Source organism: Glycine max, chromosome 12 (genome assembly GCF_000004515.6).
Source record: "Glycine max cultivar Williams 82 chromosome 12, Glycine_max_v4.0, whole genome shotgun sequence".
Classification (NCBI taxonomy): domain Eukaryota; kingdom Viridiplantae; phylum Streptophyta; class Magnoliopsida; order Fabales; family Fabaceae; genus Glycine; species Glycine max.
Window position 1 is genome coordinate 34,708,057 of NC_038248.2, and position 27,259 is coordinate 34,735,315.

Below are 27,259 nucleotides of genomic sequence, written 5' to 3' on the forward strand. Positions count from 1 at the left end.
TTTAAAAAATATTATATTTATAAATATATTCATATTTGCATATAACTTATATATATATATATATATATATATATATATATATACTACTACAAAAAGCATTTGTTACGACGTTACTTTTATGTTGTTTGATAAAAAATTGACTTAGAAAGAACACACACATATATATTATTTCTCTTTCTTCGTGTGGGACTCCCTAAGAATAATCCTAGGCTTTTCAAACCTTTTCTCCATTCCACCCAGACTCTTGCAAACCCTCACCGAAGAGTCCCAATGGGACAACCAAAGCACCGTTAACAGCAACTACTCCTCCTTCGGCGTTCTCTTTGACCCTAACTCTGTCACCGAGCCTTTTCCTGATCCTCAAGCCTTCGATTCCGACAGTGATCTCGAAGAAGACAATATCTTTTCCTTCATTCACCGAATCGAACAGTTTATTACAACGTAATTAATTTGAAGTTATTGTTATTATTTTGAAATGTGAATAATGTAGTATTCTATTTGGTTGTTGTAGACTTGAAATCAGCCCTAGGAAAGAAGCGAAAGATTGGGAGAAGCGCACCGCCTTAGCCTCTAAGCTAACCCTAGTGGTCCTACCTTACCATAGTAATTTTCATTTCTTTTCTTTAGTTCCACTTTTTAAAATTTTTGGAGTTTATCTAGTCAAATTCATGGTGGTTGTTACTTTTTGAGTTTAACTTAATGTGTTGTTTGCTTTGTTTTTTGAGTAAATTTTGTGGTGACATTCTTGGTTGTTGTGTATGCAAGCATAGATGGACTTGTAGATATGAAGCGCATTTGTGATAGTATCAGCTGCAAGAAGGAAGGGCAAACCAGGAAAGGACAACAAGGTTAGTTAGCAAAAGCTTTAGTATCGACTCATTGGTAATTTGAAAACTTTATTTATTTTGAAGTAGTGTTGGCATAGATGGACTCGTAGATATGAAGCGCATTTGTGATAGTATCAGTTGCAAGAAGGAAGGGCAAACCAGGAAAGGACAACAAGGTTAGTTAGCAAAAGCTTGAGTCACTACTAGAAAAAGGCCTTTCAACGACACCGTTTTTAAGACGGTCCTAAAGAACCCGTCGTTGTTGTCAACACGGTGGCAATTACGTAATTATTTAAGTTTTTATGTGGGGCGTTTCATGTTCAACGACGTTTGTATTTAAGACCGTCGTTGTTGAAGTCATCAAAGACGGTCATCTTGGCTGGACCGTCCTAGAAACAAAAATACAAAGACGGTGTTACGAATCACCGTCGTAGATTTTGGAGTTTATATATTCTCGCGGTAAGCACCAGCGCCCTTGCTTGCCTGAATTACAACTCGAAAAACCTAGCACCTCAACTGCAACCCTCGAAAAACCTAGCACTGCCGTGAAGTCCGTCCTGCTACCAGCCTAACATTTTGGTATCGCCGTGAAGAACTTGTCCCCGTGACCCGCTGCTCCCACCACCGCTACCGCGACACAGGCGAAGTCATGGGTTTTTCAGACCTTTCCAGTGTTGGTGAAGGTAAGCATGTCCACTATTTTGAGTTCTGTCTTGGTATTTTTCGTGAAAATCTTGCCATTTTGTGTTTAATTGTTAGTATTTGAATTGTTTGTGGTTGTACCTTAACATAAACCAAAAACCCTCTTTCCCAATTCGTATCCCTTTCCACTCATTGTTCATGTTACGGTAGTAGTGTTTGAAAACAATTAATTATGTGAAACAAGTTACTATAGTATACATGTTTGAACTGCAGGGTGCTATTTGGAACTAAGTAGAAGAAGGTCACACCCTCAAACAAAGTACACAAAGGTGCGTTTGTTCTGAATCTGAAAATTATGGTATCCCTTTGCACTCATTGTTGTTGAACGCTTGCATAACATTAAAATTATGGTATGCAATTCGTAATAATAAAACCAATCTTCATATGTTTTTATGATAATTAAGTACTTCAAAAGCACATTACACTATGGTTGTATTGCTGGATTGGATTCTACTTTTTCTATGGCTGGTTTTGACTGTTCTATATTGCATTGTATGAGACTCATTGTAGGGGAGAGAATCAATACCCAATTAGGCATTTTTTTAATTCTTTTTGAACTATTTTCATTAGCTGCTGAAATTGACACATCTAGTTCTTCATGGTACCAAAGCATCACCTTATACATAAACCTTGTCCTTATAGAATCATTTTGAAGGGGATGGATTTGGATATGTCAATTAGCAAGAATCTTGTGCATTACACAGGGTTTTTTTTAGTTTAGCATAAAATAAAGACATATTATATCATGCAACTAAAAACATAACTGAGTCTTGACTCCTAACTAAAACTTGAGCCATCTCTTCTCTTTTTCTCTCACTGCATTAAAAAAGAAAATACAAAATTACTTATTTGCTGTTCAATGTCAAAGAACCCATGGTATTGCATGCACAAATGATGAGGACATGACCAAGAGCAAGGGCAAGGATCCACTTGAAGGACTTGGAGGGCCTATGACAAGGGCTAGAGCAAGGAAAGCCAAGGAAGCTCTTCAACAAGTGTTGTCCATACTATTTGAATACAAGCCCAAGTTTTCAAGGAGAAAAGTCTAAGGTTGTGAGTTGTATCATGGCCCAAATGGAGGAGGACTAAATGGCACCACTTTGTCTCAATTTTAGAGTGTTTAGTTTGTCTAAATAATGGCCCAATCCTTGTAAAGTTGGCTGACCAAAAATATGTTTTGGGTTAATCAACTAAAAGGGCTTTAGTAGGTTTAGTTCAAGTTGTAATAAGGGCCCAATTGGCAACCTAGGCATCAGCCTTTTGGGAGACCAAATGGTGACTGACTTGTTGGCTGTTGGGGGTGACTTTTGGTTGCCACAATTTCAGTTACACTCAGCCATTAAGTTTTTTTTTTTAATTCCCTAAGTTAATGGCATTAAGTTATTTTAATTCTAGGTTAGTGGGTCATTACTAAAATCTGCTGCAAAGCTTCTATATAAGCTGAACCATTTTATCAATAAACACAAGTTGAGTTTTATTCAGAAAATTAGAGTTTATCTCTTTTATCTTAGTGAGAGTGATTCTCCTAAATTCTTGAGTGATTCAAGAACACCCTGGCTGTATCAAAGGACTTTCACAACCTTTGTGTGTTGCCCTCGCCGGAAAGAGTGATTCTTTCCTTCCTTTCATCTTCAATCTTGTTCTTTCAAATCATAATTTCAGAAAATCCACTTCTGCCCAGAATTATCTCGTGGCCATAACTCCCGTTTTACGCACTCAAATTAAGTGATTCTTGAGCCTAAATTGAATTTCAAGACGAGACCTTTCACCTCGTTTTGGAATCACCTCATTTGAAGTCCTGTAGTTTGAGTTTTTGCCATTTCTATATTTCTGTCCAGCCACCACTTAACCTACATTTTCTCATCTCATTATTTTATTTTATGCCAAGAACCACCTTATTAAGATCCACGAAATTAACCACCTTATTCGTCATCCTTTCCTTAATCAATTTCTGCATTTTCCATCAAGGTTTAATCCTAGACGATCCTAAGTCAGCCCTTGTGCCATGAGGGTTCATATCAACAAAGGAGAATCATTGATCAGCAGAGATTACTTATTTGTTGTTCAATGTCAAAAGACCAAGTCTTATGTACTAAATCATGACATTTATATATACACAATCGAGTGAACACAATTAATGGCCATTTCTGGTTAGTAACATTGTCCAGTTGGTTGGCTTGTGTTCACAAGGTTCACACCGAACCTCATTTTAGAAGCTGCTAACAGCCTCTTGAAAGAAGTCATCACTCAATGGTGATGTGCATCTTGCTTCCACTGAATGTTTTCACCACACCCGGACACGGATCTACCCCAAATACACTGTCTGAGATTTTGATGGAGCAGCTCCTTTTCCCTTGGCAAGCCTGCAAAATATAAAAAAGTATATATGAAGAGGATCAACAACCTAAATCAGGTAAGATCACTTAGAATGGCCACACTAATTTTGCTGTGACAATTCAAAAGCAAATTAAACGCTTTTTGACTATCATTATTTTTATTTAAAACCCCAAGCCTAACCATAGTCCTGCATGGCTCATGCACTTATTAACTCGTAATTAATCCAATGCGTTCACTATTAAGTAACAGCCAATAAGGGTATTATAAAAAGTAATTAACAACCAATAAGGGTATTAGAAAAAGTGGTAACTACCGTTAGGTTCTTTCTTTTCTTTTGCTTTTTAACCTCCGACTGAATGTAACAACCAATTAGTCCTAGAGGCTAATTAAAATTTCCCTTGTCTTTGACAAATCACCATACTATCCATGGGATGCGGAGTTCGATTTTGATAACCTTCACATGCTGATGTGTGGTGACTTGACCTTTATAGGATGCGTCCATTAATATCATTTGGTGTGAAAAACTAATTTACGATCAAAGTGTTAAAATGAGGATTCCTTTAAAAAGAATATTTTTGTTTTGTTATTAGATATAAGTCTTGAAATTAATTATAAGATCACGTGTGTAAGAGTTCGAAATCATTCCCCTTATATGACAGTTTGATTGCGTTGATATTTGATAACCATTATTTATTTTTGACAAAATTATAAATTTAATTTCTTATTTATCGATTTTGATCTCCTATAATTTAATTCACGAATTTGATTATAAAAAATGAAAAAACAAAATTTATAAATTAAATTATGGATTATTTTTTCTTATAAAAATGCTAAAAAAATATAAACAAATTATTAATTTGAGTTATATTCAACTTGATATCTTTAAGATATCAAATTTCAAATTTTATGAATAAAAAATATAATTAAAATAAGAGATAACATTAGTCAGTTTATCCAACGTCCATAGTGATGTGATGCAAAAAGTAATAGGAAAGTAATGATAACCGGGATCTATGCGTTAGATGTTGCCGGGTCTCAACATGGTATTGCATCCATGACTGCTAATTATGATCATTGCTCCTTTTTATGAACAGGGTTGTGAGGTTGGAGAAAGTGTTCTCGACCAGACCACATATGCACCAATTAAATTGGAAAATGGTTTGATGAAATTGGTTTAACTAAAGTTAGTGCAAATGTACAATCCAATGAGGCATCGTAAGCGTTGCGCCTAGTGTTGAAAGTAGAGACTGATGATAACATTTGGGTGAGTCAGCTTCCGTCCAGGCCAAAATGGTTTGCCACTTTGAGGCACTTGTCTGCTTGCTGTCATTCTTGTTCTTTTTCCTTGTGTTGTGATGTTGTTATCATGTATATTTAATTATTTATTAACACGCATTTTCACTTAGCAAGACTTATTCATATATATATACACATATATGCGTAAAATTTGAATATAAGAGTATATTTTTTACATATTTTGGGCAACTTGGGTATGTAGACATGGCAATGAGGCAGGGCGGGTACGGGTTTTGTCTCTTCAATCTCTTACCCCAACATATTCTCATACCCGTACTCGATATACGACGGATTTAAGTTTATCGTCTCATTCCCGTACCTGTCAGATATCGTGTATCCCCGACCCCGTCCCATACACGATTCAACTTAGAAAAATATTTTTTTTTTGTAAAAAAATATTAAAAATTTGATTTTTAAAAAAATAAATTGATTGTTAAACATTTATTTTTAACTATTTATATATCAATAAATTTATTATAGCGCGTGTGTTTACAAAAATAGTTAAGAAAATAATATTAAATTATGTAAAAATTCTAAAATAAAATTAACTAGTATTAAAAATTTTATGCCTTTTGATTAAATTATGCAAAAATTCTAAAGATTTTAAGTGGTGGAGCGGGTTCAGGTTTGGAGTCGGGACGAGTCTAGTAATCTCATACCCGTACTCGACTTTTGGTTATCGGGGAAAACCCGAACCTGAACCCGAACCCATACCCGGTTAACTCAAGTATTACTCGTCAAAGTCGGAACGGATTCGGGCAGATACCCACGGGTACGAGTTTTCTTTCCATGTCTATGGGTATGCAAATAACTGTTTTGAATGTTTACAATTTAAGCAGTGACTTAACAACTTTTGCTTTCTTAAAAGCAATGATACCTTAATTCTTTATCAATCACAATTCACAATTTTGTAGCCTCTACTAATATAATTAATCCTTATCATTAAAGTTTTGCGAAATGAGTACTTAATACTTCTAAATTTACTCTTTTTATAAATAAATATTTAATGCCTAACCATTAGACATGGCAATGGGGCGGGACAAGGACGGGTATTGTCTCCCCAATCCTCGACCCCAACTCCGACTCCCCCCAACATGTCCCCATGACCATACTCATATTCGATATCCGACGGATTAAAATTTATTATTCCATCCCCGTATCCATTGGATATCGGGTATCCCCGACCCCGTTCGGTACCCAATTCAAATTAGAAAAATATTTTTTTAAAGAAAATATTAAAAATTTGATTATAGAAAAAATAAATTAATTGTTAAATATTTATTTTTAACTACTTATATATAAATAAATTTATCATAGCGCATGTGTCTACAAAAATTATTAGAAAAAAATATTAAATTAAGTAAAAATTCTAAAATAAAATTAACTAGTAATAAAAATTCTAGGCCTTTTGATTAAATTATACAAAAATTTTAATAATTTTAAGTGATGGGACGAGTTTAGGATCGGGACGGATGTGGTAATCTCATACCCAACTTTTGATTATCAGGAAAAACCTGAACCCAAACTCATATCTGGTCAATTTGGATATTACCCGTCAAAGTTAAAATAGATTCAAACGGGTAACCATGAATATATATTTTCTTACCATTTCTACTAACCATTGCATTTTTATTTAGTTCATGCATGAATCGTGAAACCTCAATTTAGTTTTTATATGAAAGTTTACGGGTGTGGTCCTTGGCACTATTAATTCTTTAATTTATACATATTCTTAATTTAGTTTCTCTAGATACACTGCATTCTTAATTTGATTCTCAAACATGGAAGTGATGTAATACATTCTTAATTTAATTAATTCTTATATATATATATATATATATATATATATATATATATATATATAAAACTGTGGGTGTTTTATCACTCGAGTGTTTCGTAAAGATCTCCCTAATGCTATCATGCTTATCGAGAGCTACAGAAATATGCACAGGGAGTTAAGGGAAGTTGCAAATTTATTAGTTAAAACTGTTAAATGTATACGTTCTAATTGAACTTTTTCTTCAGGCTGGAAAGAAGCAATCGTGTGGTTAGTGCATAAAAAAATCCAATTATGTAATTAATTAAATTATTTTAAAACTGTTAAATGTATACGTTCTAATACGAATATATTTTTTATCCTTGTTATTTGTTTTAGTTTCTGTAATATATTTTTTTGTTCTTGTAATATATAGGGCCTGTTTGGGTGTAAGCTTCTCTAGAAGTACTTCTAGAAGAAGAAAATAAGAAGAAAAAGATGAAATGAGATTCTCCATTAGCTAAAATGAGTTTTCCATTAACTAATTTGTAGAGGTCATCTTATCTTTTAGAGAAGCTATATTGGTGAACTTCTAAAAATTAACTCATGGAGAATTTATTTTTACTTATGGAAAAACTCATCTCATCTTTTTTCTTCTTATTTTCTTCTTTTAGAAGTGCTTCTAAAGAAGCTTACAGATCCATACATAATTTTACTTTTAAATTTTTCATAAAAACTAATTTAAAATGAACCAAATATTATTAAAATTCTTCTTTTACCAACTAGATTACTTACTCTAAAAAAGCTTAATCAAACAATAGCAGCCCGAGGACAGCCTTACGAAGACAAGTGGCCTATGAAACTAAACAGACCCTTTTAGGGCGCTGCACATGATTATCATTGATTCTAACTCGATCTGTTTCTCGATCTTATTGTCAAAAGAAAAAAAGAAAAAACAACTACCTATTGTTATGTTTTTTTTAAAAAAATTTATTCAACTATTGTAATGTCATGGCCTTTAATTTTCTATTATCCAAAAACTTCAATTGTAATGAGTTTTGAAGGGTAAGTGGGGATAAAGTCAAGTTTAAAAAAAAATAATAAGTGGGGATAAAATCAAGTTAATCTTCCTATCTCTCTTCTTTTAAGTATAGCACTATAACGTATAAACATGTTTTTTTTTAAAAAAATAATCGTTTGGCACGTAACAATCAAGGTTAGAATAGACGCACATTCTTTTATTTCCTCTTTCAAATTCATAGAAGAAGAAAAAAGACAAACAGGATTAGGTTTGTATAAGAGCACTGAAAGAAGCCTGCAAAGATGGTAATATAATGACAGCGAACTATTATCCTCTTAGTCCATTTTTATCGTGCTCGCCAATGCCATTTTCCAACGTGCTTCCTTCTTATCGTATAATAAAAATTCACCAATGAATTTCACGTGGCGCTATACCTTTGTGGGATTGCATATGATGAGTGTTTTGGTGGATACACTCATATTCATGATTTTACCACCAAACTATAGGCATGTTCAAGCAGATAGATTCAGGTGTTCTTGGTGGAGTACACCATGAATCCATTTGTTGGTACGAAAGCTACACAGATTTCACAAACAACAAAATAGCGGAATGAAATATGTATTAATGGTTGTTACTTCCATAAATCATCCGTGTTACTTCCTTCATCCTTAGTTATAAGATTTTTTTTAATTCATTCATGTAATTTAGTTAATCATATTAAAATATCAATATTTGTATTATATATCATTCTAAAATTATTTTTTTCTTATCTTTTTTATTCATTTAACTGTTTCTTATTAATATTTCAAGAAAAAATAATTAAATAGAAATATATAAAAAATAATTATTATATTTAAAAATTATAAAAGGAGACATCTTATAAAAAATAATTCTGCAGAAAAATTTTATATAATTAGAGACAAAGAGAATAATTTCCTGAAAAACTTATATTATATAAAGCAATCATAAACTAAGGAAGGCATAAGCTGACCGAAAACTATAGTTCGGCATACACAGTCTAATGAACAGTGAAAATTATATATGGCTCCGAAAGTTAGTTAAAAAATAATTAAGTTCAAATAAATCATTATTTTAGTAGTTCCTACACTTGTAAAAAATTATTAATTTAATTTTGATATTATTAAATTTTAAAATAACATTTGAAATATATGCAGCCAATTCAATCCCTTTCCTAGTCATTTAATAGAGTCACACGCACACACTAATGTGTTACACTTTAAGTGCCTTATTGGCGCTCACATTAGCCCTCATGTGATAACTTAGTTCTAGAACATCACTATTCTAATAAAAGAAGACACAAATGAGAGTTTAAGTACATCTATAAACTCAAGACTTAATGATTAGGAAAATAATACTTGTAATTTGTGAATTTTTGGTTATAGTTCAACAACAATTTTATGAATCTTTAGGATTCAAATGAATTCACGATAATATAAAGATAATTTTAAATCGTTTTCGAAGTCAACATCTTAAAAAGTCTTGACTTTTATGATGATTTTTAAAAAATCATCTTACAAAATTTATAATCTTAAGACGATTTTTAGAAAAAACATCATTTTAGAACATATATTTTTATTAAAAAAATAAAAAAATTGAGAATTCTAGGACGATTTTTTCAAAAACCGTCTTAAAATGTTTACAATCTAAAATGATTATTTCGATTTTTCAAATAATCATTTTAAAATATTTTTTAAAAAAATTGAGGATTGAGAAAACTTTTTAGAATGTTTTTTTTAAATTAAAAATTGAGGATTCTAAGACGATTTTTCAAAGAACAGTCTTAAAATATCTTTTTATAAAAAATTAACTTTTTTTAAAAAATTAAAATAATGAATTTGAGTATAAAAGAATATGGTAATTATGTCTTTTTAAAAAAATAACAATAACTTTAGAGATTCTACACAATAATCGAAAAAAAAATCTACATGAAAAATTCTGGTTATAATAATTTAAATACAGAAACAAACTTGTAAATTCTAGTTACATTTAACAGACTGTCGACTGAAACCTCTCAGTTAAATAGAAAACCCAACTAGTAAATTGATACTCAACTTCTCAATATAGAAAAGAGGACATGAAGCACCTCATATCTCCTATGCCACTTGGATTGAAAATTCTAAAACACTACTGCAAGGATGCTATTGAACACTCTCTAAGCTTGAGAGAATAAAAGCAATTAAATTAAAAGAGAATAAAATATTTGATTTGCTGGCCTGAAATGCCTGCAATCTGCCTAGGGCCAGTCTAGCTTTGTGCTGGCTTGATCACTTATTTAGCCCGGCCTGAATTTGAAAAAGCCTCTATTTCTGAATTATAAATTCAAATTAAAATTGGATTGTATACCACATATTTCAACTTACATAAATGATGTCTGAAGAGAGCCTCTAGTGATTCTTCCCAAACTTCTGCACTACCGTTAGAAGCATCCTCTACATCTTCTTCCATTGAAAGCCTAATATATTCTCTACGAGCAAAGCATCCCACTCTGCCAATGTAGGATTCTCACGTTCCTGTTCACACAAGACATATACCAAGGCAGTCAAAACTCACCAACAATAGTCAACCATATTGACTCAACAACACAATAACTTTTATCAAATATTCATGCACCTGATGAATCAAAAATGGGTCACGAGTTTCAAAGGCCATGAACTTATTCAGATTGACCAAGATATTGAAAACACTTACCGAGAGTTTACTACCTTTCAGGTCACGCAGAGTTATATAGCTCTCATCCTGCAGAGAGAAGAATTTGAATTTAAAATTAAAAAAATAAATATCTTAGATAAAGGATAAGTAATGGCATAATATCAACCAAAAAGATGGAAAACAGACAAGAAAAGGAGGAACCAAAATATGGAAATTGGTTATATCTCATTTTTCCAAGACAACAGAAATTTTTAAACTGCATACTAGATTAGCGTATCATATTCCAACTAATGTGACTTCTCATCAACATAATACAAGGGCAAACAATAAATAAATAAATAAATAAAACATTGAAAGACAAACCTCAGGTCCAATCATGTCAATAATCTGGCACAATATATTCTCAAAAAGCTAATAGTCAACCACAAAGGTCAAACTTCCAATAGTATGAAGTAAACAAAATCTTCATAACCCATCTTTCCCTCAACCTTACTGGTAAACCTTCTGGGAACTTGAGATAATATTGAAGTGAATCAAAATATGCATCTTCAACAAATGCTTTGATAACTCATATAAACATAAGTGAAAGGATAATGCATGTTATTTGAAGGGGAGGGGTCGGGATTTGGGTTGTCTGTGGCCCTAGACAGCTGAAGTCAAATCCTAAGACAGAAGCAACACATAATATAGTAACCCACAGCAAACTGAGAAAATATTCTATCAACAATTCGATAGGTAAGCACATGGTTACCATATCTGATGAGATTCTCGTTGTCTATCAAGAAATCATGATCTGTATCGAGCTCCCAAAACTTGCAGTATATAACACAAAAAAAGTTAATTGAAATGACATTTTCAATTATATCTACCTCAAAACCTTGTTTATGTCCTCTTCTTCATCAGCATGCAGCATTACATCAATTATGTTTTGACACTTCAGCTCCCTCAGGGTAAGACGACCATTTCCTGATCTATTAATGTAGTAATATATTTTTTATATGACAGTTTCAGCTGGGCCATTGGAAAAACAAATAGTTATGAACATTGTACCACACACAAAAGACAAAACAAGAGCACTACACCAAAAACTATGATGACCAGCCTATGCCTAACTTTGGTGGAAGAAGTCCTTTAACTGATTCTCCCAACACTCAAATATATGAAGTGTGACTCTTTTTCAATAGATATTTCATATGTATTATACATTATAAGTAGCTAAGAGTAGAACTCCATTGCTATAAAACTTTTCCAACATAGAAGAACACGTTCATGCCTTCCAATAACCCCCAAAATGGTTTCTTTTAGAAACCAGGTATGGCGAGAATTTCAAATTTATTTATTGATATCTATAGTTAAGCTTACATAAACCCTAAATGCAAGGTTATAACCAAGATGGAAGACAAACCATATCTCTCTTGAAACTTAGGTGTGCTCTGCAAGAACTCCAGCCCTGGATGAGTTGCCAAAAGCTCACATAGCACAGGTTTAAAATCATCCTGACATGAAGTATAATATAATTCACCAACAAGATGGATATGAATATAATATCAAAGCCAAGAAAATCAACAAAAATGGCCCCTAAAAAATAAATCAACTAAAAAGAGGTAGTAATTGATAATGAAAGTGAAGCACATTCACACAAACCTACCAAAGCGAGACTTTCTCAGCCCATAACTTAGAAGCAGAGGCCATAAACTCTAAATCAAAGCCATTATTGTTCCCAAAATGCTAACTATGTTGTTCTTCATAGATAACCTCAACCTCTTCTTCCAAGTTCCTAGCAGGGGACCCCACCATTTCATCTTCTTCTTTTTGAAACTACTCTTCACTCTTCTTATCGTACACCTCCCTCTCCTTCCCACCCAATCCCTCATCCTCAATCCTCCTCGACATGAACCCGACCATCTTGTCCTTCTTGGTGTGTGCGGCGGCATCCTCGAGCTCCACCACGTGGCCACTCCCTCACTGCCAATTGGGCTACCTCTAACGACATTCGATCCTGTAATATTCTTCTTCCTATCATTCCCTGGCCTATCAAAAATAGCTTGTCCTCAAGGTGATGAGACTTGAAGTGAGCCTTCAATGGCCCATGTAGGTCTTCCAGGATTCCAAGGACTCTCAGCTAGGCTCACCTGGTTTAGTAGCTTTCCACAAAGCAAAATCAGCTGGGTGACACCTTTGTGCGACCATCATGTCAGACCCATAAAAATGGTGCTCAGCTACCATATCAAACATTGTCATGTCTCTATCTTCCAAAGTCTTGTCATTAGGAGCTGTTGCATGGTCATAATGAAGAACAACACTAAAGAGGTTGTCGAAGGAAACGGTGGCACGAGCATGATCGAGATGGCCGAAGTCGGAGGAGGAAGTGTGGGACTTGCTTTTAGCGGGGAAGTGGGAAGCAGCCATGGGAAGTGGAGCCAGCATGTGTGTGGGGATTTGTTGCATGAGTGCGGGGCATGGAAGCAGAATCAACATGGGAGACTGAGTCAGAATGGGTGTGTCTGGTGGTGGTGACTTCGTAGAGGAAGAAGATGGGGAGTGTTGGCTAGTTACCAAGGTATTCATTTTTAGGAGAAGGGCATCTAGTTTGGAGGCCTTGGAGGCTAGGGTGACGGCAAAGTGGGTAATGGCAGCCTCAAGGTGGTCCAGGCTGGATGTGGAACGTATGGATTCCGCCATTGGAGCTCAATGAAAGCACCAAAATGTTACTATCAACAAGGATAAAGGAAAGGGAACAACCTAGCTTTGAGGGCTAGGAACCTCCAAAGCATAAAAAGGAAGAAATGGAAAATGAAGTTGTATTTTTTTCTGCCTTTTCATACAATCATGGCTCAATATATAGCCTTCATTAGAGCATTCGAGATGCTACAGACACATACTCAACAAGGATCAACTAATACACACTACTCCTATAACAAAATTATTCTACCAAGCATATTCCTACTAAGTGCTAGCCATTCCCTCACTGCCAGCTAGGCTACCACTAACGATATTTGATTCGATAATATTCTTCTTCCTATCAGGGTACCTGTAAAAGGCACTTCAATGCTCAAGTGAGGGTTCGACTTAGAGCTATCAATGATATGTAATGAGTATATGAGAATGAATTTGTTCTCTTACCTGGGGGTTCACCCCTTTTTATACTAACCTTGTTGGGCCCAGGGTCTATGGGTTTGTTACATCATGATTACCAGTCGAGAAATACTCCTCCTAATCTTGCTTAGGTACCTCTAATTGAGTGATTACCCTTAAGTGAATTTAGTGATGATAATCATGACCGAATGATGCTCGTTGTTCGCATATGCTGAAGGCCGAGATGTACTATTTGGCATATGTGGATATGTGGCCGAAGGGTATGTTCAATTTGGGCTTGCCAGGTGTCCCTTTCGGCATAACTATATACTTTATCTGGTATACTAGCCCCCCGAGTCCCTTTTTGGCCTTGGCCGAAAAGAAGGGCTTTATCACATGTCGAATCGGTTACCTCTCGTGACCTCTTCTATATAGTTCGTCGGCCACTAGGATGTACCTAGCGGCTTGTGTTCTTATCTTCCTAGCTTGGCTCTTATTGGCTGAGAGTATCTCCTGCTTCAAAATAGTTTAGTATCTCTTTTTTCCATCCCAAAGGGGCTTATTCCACCTGTAAAGATTCTTGTCTCGAGAGACTGTTTCGGGCATCGAATGAAGAATGAAGGTTTTAAGTTGTCCTGGCTTGGGGGAGGTAGCCAACCGAGCCAACTCGTCGACCTTGTCATTGACCTCTTGACTTACGTAAGTCACTTGGACTTCCTCAAATTCTCCCCTAAGCTTCTCAAACGCATGATAGTATTTTAGGAGTTGAGGATCTCGAATCTAAAACACCTTGTTGATCTGCTTGATGGCGATCTTGTACTTGCTTTTGATGGAAGCTTGCTTGAGGAGCTTCTGTGGAGGCTGGATCTTTGAGCTTCAATGAGGTTCTTCAATGGTGATTTTTAGTCATGGATTTGCAGCAGAAGATAAAGGAGAAGAGGTGAAAGGAGGCGTCATCTACTAGGGAATAAGCCATGGAAGAAGAAGCTTCACCACCAAGAGAGCATCTCGGATAAGAAGCTTAGAGAGGAAGCTTCAAAGGAGAAACAAAATGAGAGAGAGGGGAAAAAAGTGACATGGGAATGAAGGAAAGATGGGGAAAGAAGTTGAACTTTGACTCGTATGCAATATCATACTTCGAGAGTTCAATTGACCATGTCATCATTTGTCTGACTAACTCAGGCTTGCGTAATATCTTGCCTATTGGGCAATCAGTTTGAACAGTGATCTTGTGGCTCTGAAAGTATTGTCGAAGGTAGCAAGCGGCGTTGACCAGTGTGAGGGCTACCTTTTCCATCACCTGTTACCTCGTCTCTAGATCTTACAGCTCCCGACTTACAAAGTATATCGACCTCTGCTATCTTCCTTCCTCTTGTATCAATACCACGCTTATGGCCTCGATCGAGATCGAAAGGTAAACAATCAATCTTTTAGCGGGTCCAATTTTCACAAAACAGGCGGTGTTGTCTGTGTTACCTTCAACTGTCGAAAGGCTTCTTCATAGTCCTCATCCTAGAAAATGTTTTTGGCCTTTTTGAGGAGGTTCATAATGGGCTTAGCCCTTTTAGCAATTCTTGATAGAAACCTTGACAAAAAGGAAATCCTGCTGGTTAGTTGTTGGGCCTCCTTCACATTTTAAGCACTCCTCATCTCCAAGATGGCTTGACACTTGTCTAGGTTGGCATGTATTCCATGATGGGTGAGCATGAAACTCAAAAACTTTCCTTCTTCCACCCCGAAGACACATTTCTCGAGGTTTAGCCTCATGTTATATTATTGCAGCTGGCCAAAAACTTCTTCAAGATCTTCCAAATGAGCTATCACATCATCAAACTTGACCACCATGTCATCCACATAGAATTCCACACTTCATCCAAGTTGACCCTAGAAGATTTTGTCCATTAAGCATTGATATGTGACTATGGCATTTTTCAGTCCGAATGACATAACTTTGTAACAAAATTTTGCAGAGTTAGTGATGAACGCCATCTTCTCTTCGACCCTAGGGTCCATCCTTATCTTATTGTAGTCGGAATAGGCATCCAAAAAAACTTAACACCCAGTGCCCGGTTGCTCCATTGCCCAGTTGGTCAATGTTCGAGAGCGAAGGTGCGTCCTTAGGGCACACTCGATTCAAATTAGTGTCATCGTACCACATCCTCCACTTCTCGTTTGGATTCTTGATCATGAACACGTTGGAAAGCCAAGTAGAGTATTCGATTTCTCTGATGAACCCGACGATCGTCAACTTGGCCACTTCTTGTCGCACTACTTGACACCTTTCTTCATCCACCTTTCTCTTCCTCTAGGCAATAGGCTTGGTGCATTCACATATGGCCAACCTAAGACAATGGAAGCATAGGTCAATATCAGGCATGTCTGTTGAGGATTAGGCAAACAAGTCAATGTGTTCTTGAATGACTCGTTGTATCAGCTGTTGTCGTACTTGGGTAGCTAATTCTCCAATTAGGCAACTTGACCTTCCCCAAGCCCAAGCTGGAAAGTGGTTGTCTCTTCAACCAGGGTCACTTAGTTATCATCATTGGTTTTGGGGTTAAGCTCCAGTCCTTTTACCTCTTCGGCCTCAGTTCCAATCCCCACATAGTGCACGACCTCAAGGGTTCTTTCCTTGTTTGAGGCTGTAATCTAAGGTTAGTCATGTAACATTGCCTAGTCGTCCTCTGGTTAATGTGTATGGTTATAATGTTCCCGACATCCAACAAGAATATCATCATGAGGTGAGGGGTTGACACAATCGTGTTGACGGCATTGAGTGAGGGGCGACCGAGGAGTATGTTATATGATTTGTGGGCGTCCATTATTTTGTATCTTATCTTTAACCTTTTTCTGCAGTGGTCCCTCATGCCCAAACATGGTGTAGAGCTAGATGCAACCCTTCGTCCCAACCTATTCTCCAATAAAACCGAATAGGGGGTCATCGTGGGGGAGGATTTTGATGATGCAGTTAGCTATCTCCACACTAATAACCATTAGGTTGTCTTGCACTAGGTCAATTGCCTTGAAGTCCTCAATTTTGAAGGTTATAGGCAGCATGTTAGGCACTCAGTGCCAGGAGATCATGCTGATGAACCGAACCTGTCGAAGGTGTCTTTTTCGTGCGGAGGCAGTGGTCGCACCTCCAGCGAAGTCTTTGGCTATGGTGTTTAGGACCCGCCTCGATTGGTCAAGGGGTCTCTCTTCTCTCTACTTGGAGCGACTTTGGTTCCTCCACCTTTCTAATTGTCCTACATGTTCTCGGTATCTTCCCTAGTTGGACTCGGGTTTGTTCCTCCCCTCGGGCCTATATGATTGTTTTTTATGAACAAACTCTTTTAGGTGGTCGAGCTTGATTAACTCCTTTATCTTATCCTTTAGAGCACTGCATTCTTCTATTGAGTGGCCACGATTGCATGGTACCGACAACATCTTAAGTAGTCGGCCTTCAGTAGGGTGTTGGCTCTTTTGGGCATGGTCAAAATATTGACAGTTGAGGCATGATCTATGATATCTGATATGTTGGCAATAAGAGGGGTGCACTAGGTAAAATGCGACTCTCGCAATGGCCGATCCCTCCTCCCTTCGTCATAGTCTCTGTTGGAGTCAGGCTTGTCATTATCTTTCTTGGTCGACACAGCGTCGACCCGCACCTGGTTTCGGTATTCAACCAGTTACTCCATCTTCATGTACTTGGTCGTTCTTGTTAGTAATTCGTCGAGGTCTGATGCAAGTTTTTTGCATAAGTTGTTGACAAAAGGTCCTAACTGAAATACTATTATCAAGTGATGCATAGCCACTGCTGGGTCCAAGTTTCGGATATTTAACGCAACCTTTCCGAAATGTTCCATGAAGATCCGCAATGGCTTCTTCTTCTCTTGCCGTATGTTGACAAGGGCCACGGATGTTAGGTGGTGAGTCCGACTAGTGGCAAATTGCGTGCCAAAGCGGCCGACCAGGGTGTCAAACGAGTCCACAAAGTTTGGGGGTAGCATTGTGAACCAATAAAGGGCTTTCCCCTTCAGTGACATCGAGAATACTCGACAAAGGATGACATTGTCTATGGTGAACAGGCTCACCTGGCTAATGTACATGTCTAGGTGCTTGTCCGAGTCTATGGTGCTGTTGTACTTATCAATGATCAAGTTCTTCCAATTGGAAAGCAGAGTTGTCTCCATGATGCTAGGGACGAAGGGGTTCTTGAACTATGACAACGATCTTTCCTAGGGTATTAAAGGACAGGGGGATAGCGTCTGAACGCACGCTCAGATTAGTGGCTTGGGGTAGGCCGACTGCAATTGATTCAAGCTCTCCTCACCCCCCTTTTAAAATTAGCCTCAAGTTATCGTGGCATATGTGCCTCCCAGAGGTAAGCGTTCTCACACCGAAGGGTGACGATTTCCTCGACATGGTGTTTTTGCATCTCGGAGACCTGTGCTTGTAGTCTCTTGACTATGGAAGATAGGTCAATTTGATCTTCTACGTGAACATCTTCATTGTGGTGATTGTTAGTTGATTGCTCCATTACGGCGGTGTTCATTCCAGTTCTAGTTATAGCCATAAATTCTTGGGTTTGGGATATATGTTACTCGACCCCCTGGTGGGTGCCAAGGCGCCAAGTTATCGTGGCATATGTGCCTCCCAGAGGTAAGCGTTCTCACACCGAAGGGTGACGATTTCCTCGGTGTGGTGTTTTTGCATCTCGGAGACCTATGCTTGTAGTCTTTTGACTATGGAAGATAGGTCGATTTGATCTTCTACGTGAACATCTTCATTGCGGTGATTGTTAGTTGATTGCTCCATTACGGCAATGTTCATTCCAGTTCTAGTTATAGCCATAAATTCTTGGGTTCAGGATATATGTTACTCGACCCCACGGTGGGTGCCAAGGCTCCAAAATGTTCCTGTCACAAATGGAAAGGGTACTCATCCTTTTGTTGAAGGGTCTTTCACTGTGCCGAAAGGTCTACTAAGTTGCAGGGGTGTCTGCTTGATGTTTCTTGTTGAGGTCTCGGGTGCGCGAGTATTCGGTAAAGCGAAGGGAATGATACCTACAAAAGATACTCCAACACTCAAGTGAGGGTTCAACTCAAATCTATCAATGATATATAATGAGCATGTAAGAATGAATTTATCCTTTTACCTGGGGGGTTCACCCCTTTTTATACTAACTTTGTAGGGGCTAGAGTATGTGGTCGTGTCACATCATGATTGTCAATTGAGTAATACTCCTCCTAATCGTGCTTAAGTACCTCTAATTGAGTGATTATCCGTAATTGGATTTAGTGATGATAATCATGGTCGAATGGTGTTCCCTGTTTGCACATGCCGAAGGACGAGATGCAATGTTTAGCATATGTGAATACATGACCAAAGGATATATTCGATTTGAGCGTGCTAGGTGTCCCTTCAACCTGACTATGTACTTTATCCAATATAAAAGAACATTGGTTAAATATTACGTCATTGTGGTTTCTCCACATCATGAATACCGCAATACCAATCGTAATAAACCAATTATCATTTTCATATTGAAGCTTATTTAGCACTCAAGTCCTCAAATCGAGATATTTTTTTATGGACATAAAATCGGCATCTCACCCTTACACACAACTAATAAAATGTTGATAAATAATAAAGTATAAAAAAATATTTATAATTTATTAGAATTAATCTAATCTCTTTGAATAAGAAAATAATATAATTTGTTTCCTTAAATAACGATTTTATGGAGATATATTAAATATTTACGTAATAAAAATAATTTAATATTTTTGTTATCTTTTGTTTATAACTAACTAAATGAATTTTTATATAAATATATTTTATATGTATTTTAAATATTATTATTATTAATATATTTATATGTATTTTAAATATATTTAAATTTTTTAAAGTAAAACTAAAGCAGTCCAACCCATCCATTTGAACTTTTTTTTTAACTAAAACTCTTGATCTTTTTAGGTGACAACATGACCCACCCATTTTTCTTCTGCAACTGTTATTTTTAGTTTTTTATTTCTTAAATATATTTTATAGATTATATCATATATAATATATTAAATATTATTATGTATATATTTTAAAACCTTTTTATATATACATTTTAAAATGATATAAATATATTAAGAAAACATATAAAATGATTATAATAATCCTTTTTTACTGCATTCTAGGTTTATTGTTAATAAGTTAGATAAGATCAAGTTTAAAATCAGCAGCATTTTTTTTAAGTTTAACAAGTCTATTATAATAATAATAATAATAATAATAATAATAATAATAATAATAATAATAATAAAATATATTTATAAATTTTCTCGTTTGATCAGTTATTTACTTATTATATTTCACCTAAACAAAAGATAATAAGAAAAATTGATTTTTTTTATTATATAAATAATTAATATATCTTCGTATAATCAAATCGTTATTTAAAGAAACAAATTATATTATTTCTTTATTAAAAGTTAGGTAAATTCTAGTAAATGATAAATATTTTTTCTTTATATTTAATTAATTATCAATTTTTTTATTAGTTATACGTAAGAATAAAGTGTTAAATTTGTATCTATCTAAAAAAATCTCCATCAAATCATCCATAAATAAACCCCCCTATCACCAACTCGTAAAACAGTACCCCAAACTTAACAGTCCCTCAGAGCATGGATAGCTTTTTTGAAAAGCAGCATTCAAATTCAAATATACATAATAAAAGGTAACCGTTTACAAAATAAAGGTTTTACTTTATGTCTGGAGTTTTCCCCCAGGATTTTGGAATCCTGACAATTGATTTATTTTGGTTTTCTTTTGCCCTTTCGTTTTTAGTTTCATATATTAAATTTTTATATTAAAAACATATTAAATTTATTAATTTTTATTTTGATACAAAAGTTACTTTAATATAATTTAATCTTTTAATATAAAATAGTATATTCTATTTTTAATTAAAATGTAATTTTGGCTATATTAAACATAATCTATTTTTAATATAAAATATACCATATTAGTTTTTATGTTCACTTTATCTATATGCCATTTAATTGGTCAAGAATATTTTCTTTGTTTACTCTTTTATCATTTTAATTTAAGATAAAAATAATAAACAATAAACTATATTTTGATTAGTTAAATTAAATCTAATCATATTACTTATTGGAAGATGCTGTTTTGCACGAATTTTTTTCGTGAAACTCTGTTCAAACGTGTTATTTTCTTAAAAAAAATATTTTATATATTTTTAATTTTTCAATTAATATTTACTTTAAATAATTTAATATTTACTTTAAATAACTAACAGTCATCCACTAAATGTCAGTTGGCTAAGATAAGTGACAATTAGACTAATTTGACCAAGAGTGTCTCCAAATAAAGAATATTCATCCATGAGTTTTTAACTTGATTTTAGTTCCTTTAAAACAAACTTGATTTTAGTAGGTCCTACATTGTCATATAAGGTTTAAGAATTTAAACAAATTTTCACTTCAACGGAAGAACTGTATGAAATTAAAATAGGTTTCATAATGAATTCTAACAATAAAATAATTTTAATGTTAACAACTCATCAATACTAATATTAAATCTTTCTAGCATCATTTCAACAAACACGTGTCAGCATTGCATGTATTTGAACAACTGCACTTTCTCTCTCTTTGCCTATTGGTTTTTCTGACAAGAATTGTTAAGTAACTGTAACTTTTTTGCTGTGCAGAGCGTGTGACCCATTATTCTAATTTTTATACAAGAACTCAATTCTTATATAACAACCTATTCTACACTTAGTAGTCATATCAACAAGTTCCAATAATAGAAACATGTAAGAATAAGATTTTATTTCTAAAAATCATCATTGGATATCTATTAAAGGTGATGACTAGCCCACATGTACATTAATTTATATTTTTTAATGAAAAATGCTAAAAACATTAAGGAATTCTTAATTTTCATAGTTAAATCAAAAGTTTAAAATGTTAGTAGAATCTATAAAAAAAAATAGTAGGAAAAAAAACTAATGGATGTTTATATTACATTTTTAATGCACCTCTTACACTAGAGCCTTTCCCCTTGTGTTAGAACTTAATTTCATGAAAACATGGAATTGGTCATACCATAATTCACATCTCTAAGATTAATCTCCTCTGTTCAAACCACAATTGAAATTCAATACGTTTTTCATCCCTAATTATAATTTTTTTTAAATTATTTATTCTTTTTTATAAGAATCTTTTCTAATTTATAAATACATTAATTATTTTTTTCCTCAAGTTTATTTACTTAATTATTTTCTCTCAAAAATATTAATAAAAAATAATTAAGTGGATAAAAATATTAAAAAAATTTAAAATAATAATACAAATAATTGATAAACTTAATGATTAATTAAATTAATTATTTTTTTAAAAAAATATAAATTAATTGAAAATGTCTTATAACAAGAAGAGTATATAATTTAGACTTTTTTGTAGCTAGTCATCATTCACAGCAAGCTAGCTTCTCGGATTCCACGTGCATGCATTCTAATAATAAAGCACAGTTACTAAATTTGTGACAAGAATCCCTATCTCTAAAACCATGAAAACAAAAATTACACGTAACTGACAAAGAGACTATATTATGTTAGTAATGTACATTGACTATTCAACAACAGAGAAATCAGGTTCTGCTGGCTTCTGCAAGGAGCTTACAACTCCAGAATCTGTCCTAGTACTCCTGGCAACCCTTTTAGCATAGGTTGGTGTTTGAGTTTGAGGCTCATCAACAACATTAACATGAATTGCCCTTGCCCTAATTAGTTCAGCCACTTCCTTTCTTTTCTTGTGCCTTCTCCAAGCAGCTTGAATGAAACACGCGGCCCAAGTTCTCCACTGGTGCGAGTAAAACCTGAACTTATGCCTGAGCTGTTTGCTGTGTAGTCTTCTAAACTGTGACGCAACGAACTTGAGGTCTTCTGCTATGAGTGCAAAGGCCTCCACTTCTGAGATGGCTTTCACTGTTCGAGTGGATGAGGGGAGTATCACACTGGGCCGTGGGTCCAAGGCCCATGTTAGAAGCTCCTCCCCGCAGAAATCGCCAGGCCCAATGCAGCACGAGTTGAAGAACCCGGCCCGGCCCCCGTTGGTGGTGTAAGAATCTAGATGGCCTCGGATTATGAATAGCATCTCGTTCACAGGATCACCCTCGCGGACCAGAAACATGCCCTCAGTGCACAATGCAGGCTTTAGCCTCTCGCATATTGCATCCAGCATTCTCTCGTCCATTTGATCAAATAATGGCACCTGTTAATAATTAATGCATCAACTTATATAATAATTATCTTAAAATCATATTCATCAGGGTAATTTTTTTTTCTTCATATTGAATAGATAAATAACTTTAATTTTAGTACTATTCATCTTAACTAATTAAAAATAACTTTATATAAAAACTTTAATATAATTATTTGTAAAAGTACATCATCTTACCATAAATGATAATTTATGATTAGTTGACAAAATAAAGTGAATTCTTATCTCCAATGTTCTTATTATTTTGTGGACAGGAAAAGGGATGATGAAGCTCAAATTAATTCATTTTTCAAGGGAAAGTATTTAAGATTAGTGAAAATTAACAAGTTGAAACAATTCGATAAGTATTTTTTTTGTTAATTGAGTGTATTTAAATTAAATTCTATACATCATATGCAAGCAAGATTTAATTTTGAGAAGTGGGTCGTCCTAATTAAATGTATTATTGCTGTACTGTGTTATAAAGTTTGATGTCTCTTGAGACTTACTCCTCGAACTAGATCGAGACAGAGGTGGCGCTTGATGTCTCTACGAAGATCCACGGGAAGTCCTTTGAGAAGAGCTTCTTCATCTACTCCTCGTGTAGCCAGCCATTTGTATTGGTCATATTTACGCACAGATTCTCTTAGCTCTGGAGGTAGTTGCCTGTGATGCATCCATTGCTCTGTATCAGTTCTTTTCACCCTCCACTCTTCTAAGCGAACAGTAGTTGATTGGAGATATGTCTGCGAAATTCAACTTCTATTAGCATATATGCCTTATTAATGTCAATTTAGAAGGATGGAACATTTTCAAATTAATTCAATTTGTTTTGTCACTTTCTCCAAGCAATTGTGGACTTAGGTCTTGGATTTGAGTATGACCAATGCATGAAATAAATATTGGATTGTACTAGCAAGTTAGTGTTGATCCATACAAGCTTAAGTTAAATGCATTTATCATTCTTTATTTTTCTAATGTGAAACTTCCTACTTTACATTACACACACATGTGCTCGCTGATCTCCAACACTAACAATAGAATTATGGGTACTAGTACATTTTAACATCGACAAACAAAGGTAAAGCGACATGCATACTTTAATTACCTGCATATTACCAATCAGCAATGCAAAAAGAACCAATCCGAGGGTTGCAACAACAATGGCGACCATTATTTCTCCAACATATGTGCTAGTAAGAAGGCCTTGACCCAAAGAACTGCATCCTCCAATCAGAAAAGCATTAACCAAAGGGATAATTCTAGTGAGTCATGAGCAGTTAGAGAAGAAAAGAGAAAAATAATTCTCATTTTATCAGTTTTTGTAGAGAAGTGAGTTGCACTTTTGGCCTTTGGGACACTTGGATTGAATGATGCTTACCGAATGATTAAAATTAAGATGTTTTGAAGAAAGCAAGGTGATGATATGATTGTTAATGCTTAACTCAGGTGTAAAAGATGGTAACAAGGCAGAAAAGCTGCATAACACTTACCTCAAATTCCTTAGGCCCCACCACAGGCAAAAGAAGTACTTATTGAAGAATGCCGAGGATGTAACTTTGGAAGTCACGGCATCAGCGTATATACCAAACTGATAGAAGTCATGGTTTGCATTTGGTGAGCATAAATTTGTGATATTACTTGCCATAAACCAGGAGACCCTGAGGGCACCTTTAACCCTGTGGCAGTCAAAGAATCCATATTGACAAAATGACTTCTCCAAATCACATACACTTCTCCAGCATGCTTCTTGACGTTCGATTGATAGAAGGTACCAGCAAGCCCCTAAAATCTTTTTAGAATATTTCCCATTCAAAAACCAAAAATTAAAATTAAAATTAAAATTTGGTTGTATAATGTTAACTTATGCTAAAGTTGAACCACACGAAAGAAAATAAAATTTTGTTTCTATCAACTCCTTTTATCTTAATGTGAGACTTAATTTTCTTTAATAAACATGATAAAAAAAAAAAAGAAAAAGGAAAAAGCTTCAGCTGCTTGGAGCAATCAAGAAAATGTAGTTTTAATTTCATCTGCTTACATGGCTAGCCAGCATGTAAAGCATAAGGTTGTAAGCAGCCCCTGCCCATGCCGTCTCTGTCACAACCCCTGTAGCTTTTACAATTTGTGATGAAAGTGGAAAAATCAAAAGTAGCCTCGGAATATATTGGAAAATGATGAAAAAGCGAAGGACATTTTTTGTGTTTGCCATGGTTGAACCCCTAAGAGTTGGGATAACAATCCAAATTAACACCTGGAATCAACATAACAAAATGGCACATTCAGCATGTCAAACTACCATATTTATGCTTACGAGAGAAAGGCTAATAACATACTAGTATCATGCTTTCTAACGTACTATTTTGAACATACTCTATATTATTGGTTAAAATTTATTAGAAATCACAAAATTTAAATAATTTTCACTTCATATTTGACGATCTTTACCCACGATTTTGTAATTTTCAATAAAGTCTACCCAATAATAAAAAGTGTGTTAAAAAAGTAAGTTGCGATAAGAAAGAAAATTTTCAACAAGGCACCTGAGGAAGGGGCAGGGCAGCAACAAAGTCTAACCAGAAACCCTTGCGGAGGTACCTAAATGCAATCTTATAATACCCTAAAACAAGTTCTCCTCTCCCAAAAACCCTTGAAGAAGGAGCAACAAAAGCCGTCCGAAACTTCATCAAAATCTGAATCACATAAAAGACATCCACCACTGATCTTACCAATGTGAGGATAACTTCAAGAGTTATTCCAATATCAATGCACACTTCATCTCGAACCACTGGAAGATAAAAGAACAAAGGGTCCACAAACAAAGATACTAAACATGCTACCAAGAAAATCTTGTTCCATCGGTGAATGGTTTGTCCCCTAGGATCTAACACTATTCGTTTTACTCTGCCATAGTCTTCTGAGAACACTCTTGACAGCATTCTAGTTTTCAAGAACTTCCCTGCCACCTTTTTCGGAGCCATATTGGAACTAGGCTCAGGTATTTGTGTGCCATCAATGTGGAATTTAATCTTAGCACCATTGTCACCGTTAGTAACAGGAAATTTTGCTAGCTCCGGATCATCTTCAAACCTAAAATACCAAATGAAACTTGGAATTAAAACCTTAAAATTGTGAGAAAAAACTATTTATCAAGTAACTCAACCTCAAAGCATGAATTTCATTGTTGAAGGATGGCATTGAAGTTTAGCAATCTATCTATAGTCTAAACTTAGAAGTAGTAGTAGCATCGATATTAAGTAGCTTGAAACTTGAAAGATAGTATGAAGGAAACGAACCTTGCAGATCTTGAATTACCAAAAGCCATACAAAATTTCCAGAAGTGTCAACCTCTCTTCAATAAAAAATTATGAATCTGTGGAGGAATTTAAACATTCAAACTTGTATTCTTATCAAATGTTTATTGAATATCCAAAAGCACCAACAGTAGTTGCAGCAAATAAGTATTTGTAAATAATCAAAATCATAGAAAGATGCCAACAAACAATAGATTTGGTTTCTTACGGTTATTCCAACAACAAGGAAGTGAAGTGAGACAGATTCCCGAGCAGTTCCCTCTGCTGCAAGCAAAGACATGCCACATTGAAACAACTTCTCACATCTGCAGCTCTTCCACCCTGTTTCTTGATTTGCCACCACCGACCAACTAGAAACCACTTTGAGGGTTGAAAAACAAATGGGTCGTTCGGGCAATGCAGAACTAGTTACAGAGTGAGAAGAGTAGTATATTCATTTGCTTGTAGTTGTCATCCTTCCCTTAAAAGTAAGGAACATGTCAAAATGAGATTTATTTATAAAAAATTGCATACATACTTCTGAAGAAAAATTATCAAATTATAAGGGAAATTAAAGAGGAAATAGCTTCTGGTCTGTCCTGAAAGATTAATTCATTTATGCGGTAGAAATGGCTAACTGGATTTTACTTCATGTAGCTAAGTATTGTTTATATAATTTTTTTTAGAGATCACATGTATTCATAGGAGACAATTATGCTCGAGATGTATAAAATTATTAGTGATAAAGTTTTTCATTTTAAACAAAACTGTAAATTCACCACTTTAACCAAAGGTGAAAATTATTATACAAGTTAAAATAATTTTACATCACATATTCATGTGTGCCCAATAATTATATATATATATATATATATATATATATATATATATATATATAAATGACTGAAAATATAATTAAGTCATCAATTATTTCATACTTTATTGAGAGAAATAAACCTTAAGCAAGGTAACATCTACACATGTACAACCCTGAAAACGAATGCATTTTTTATTTTATTTTTTGG

General features: G+C 34.8%; 1 protein-coding gene and 1 pseudogene across 1 annotated transcript; both read right to left on the reverse strand.

The window, feature by feature from the left end:
- Positions 1–214: 214 nt before the first annotated feature.
- On the reverse strand, positions 215–12,406 carry LOC100786335 (serine/threonine protein phosphatase 2A regulatory subunit B''beta-like; annotated as a pseudogene).
- A 9,747-nt stretch (positions 12,407–22,153) lies between these two features.
- On the reverse strand, positions 22,154–26,822 carry LOC100786868 (protein CNGC15c). The gene is made up of 8 exons (XM_006592642.4): positions 26,464–26,822; positions 26,238–26,314; positions 25,485–26,031; positions 24,983–25,195; positions 24,435–24,733; positions 24,050–24,161; positions 23,451–23,687; positions 22,154–22,953 (listed from the first exon to the last, which is right to left on the reverse strand). Exons 2-8 carry the CDS (start codon positions 26,264–26,266, stop codon positions 22,312–22,314), a joined length of 2,079 nt encoding a protein of 692 aa, XP_006592705.1. The 5' UTR covers positions 26,267–26,314; positions 26,464–26,822; the 3' UTR covers positions 22,154–22,311.
- Between the last annotated feature and the right edge of the window lie 437 nt (positions 26,823–27,259).

What these genes read in the sequence shown, in the direction of transcription:
- LOC100786868 (XM_006592642.4), bottom strand. Translation starts at nt 26,266, where the DNA reads ATGGCTTTTGGTAATTCAAGATCTGCAAG. An exon ending in TTTACATGCTGGCTAGCCAT is followed by an intron (nt 24,734 to 24,982) that starts GTAAGCAGATGA and finishes TATTCTAAAAAG; the next exon opens with ATTTTAGGGGCTTGCTGGTA. An exon ending in GTCTCGATCTAGTTCGAGGA is followed by an intron (nt 22,954 to 23,450) that starts GTAAGTCTCAAG and finishes AATTATTAACAG; the next exon opens with GTGCCATTATTTGATCAAAT.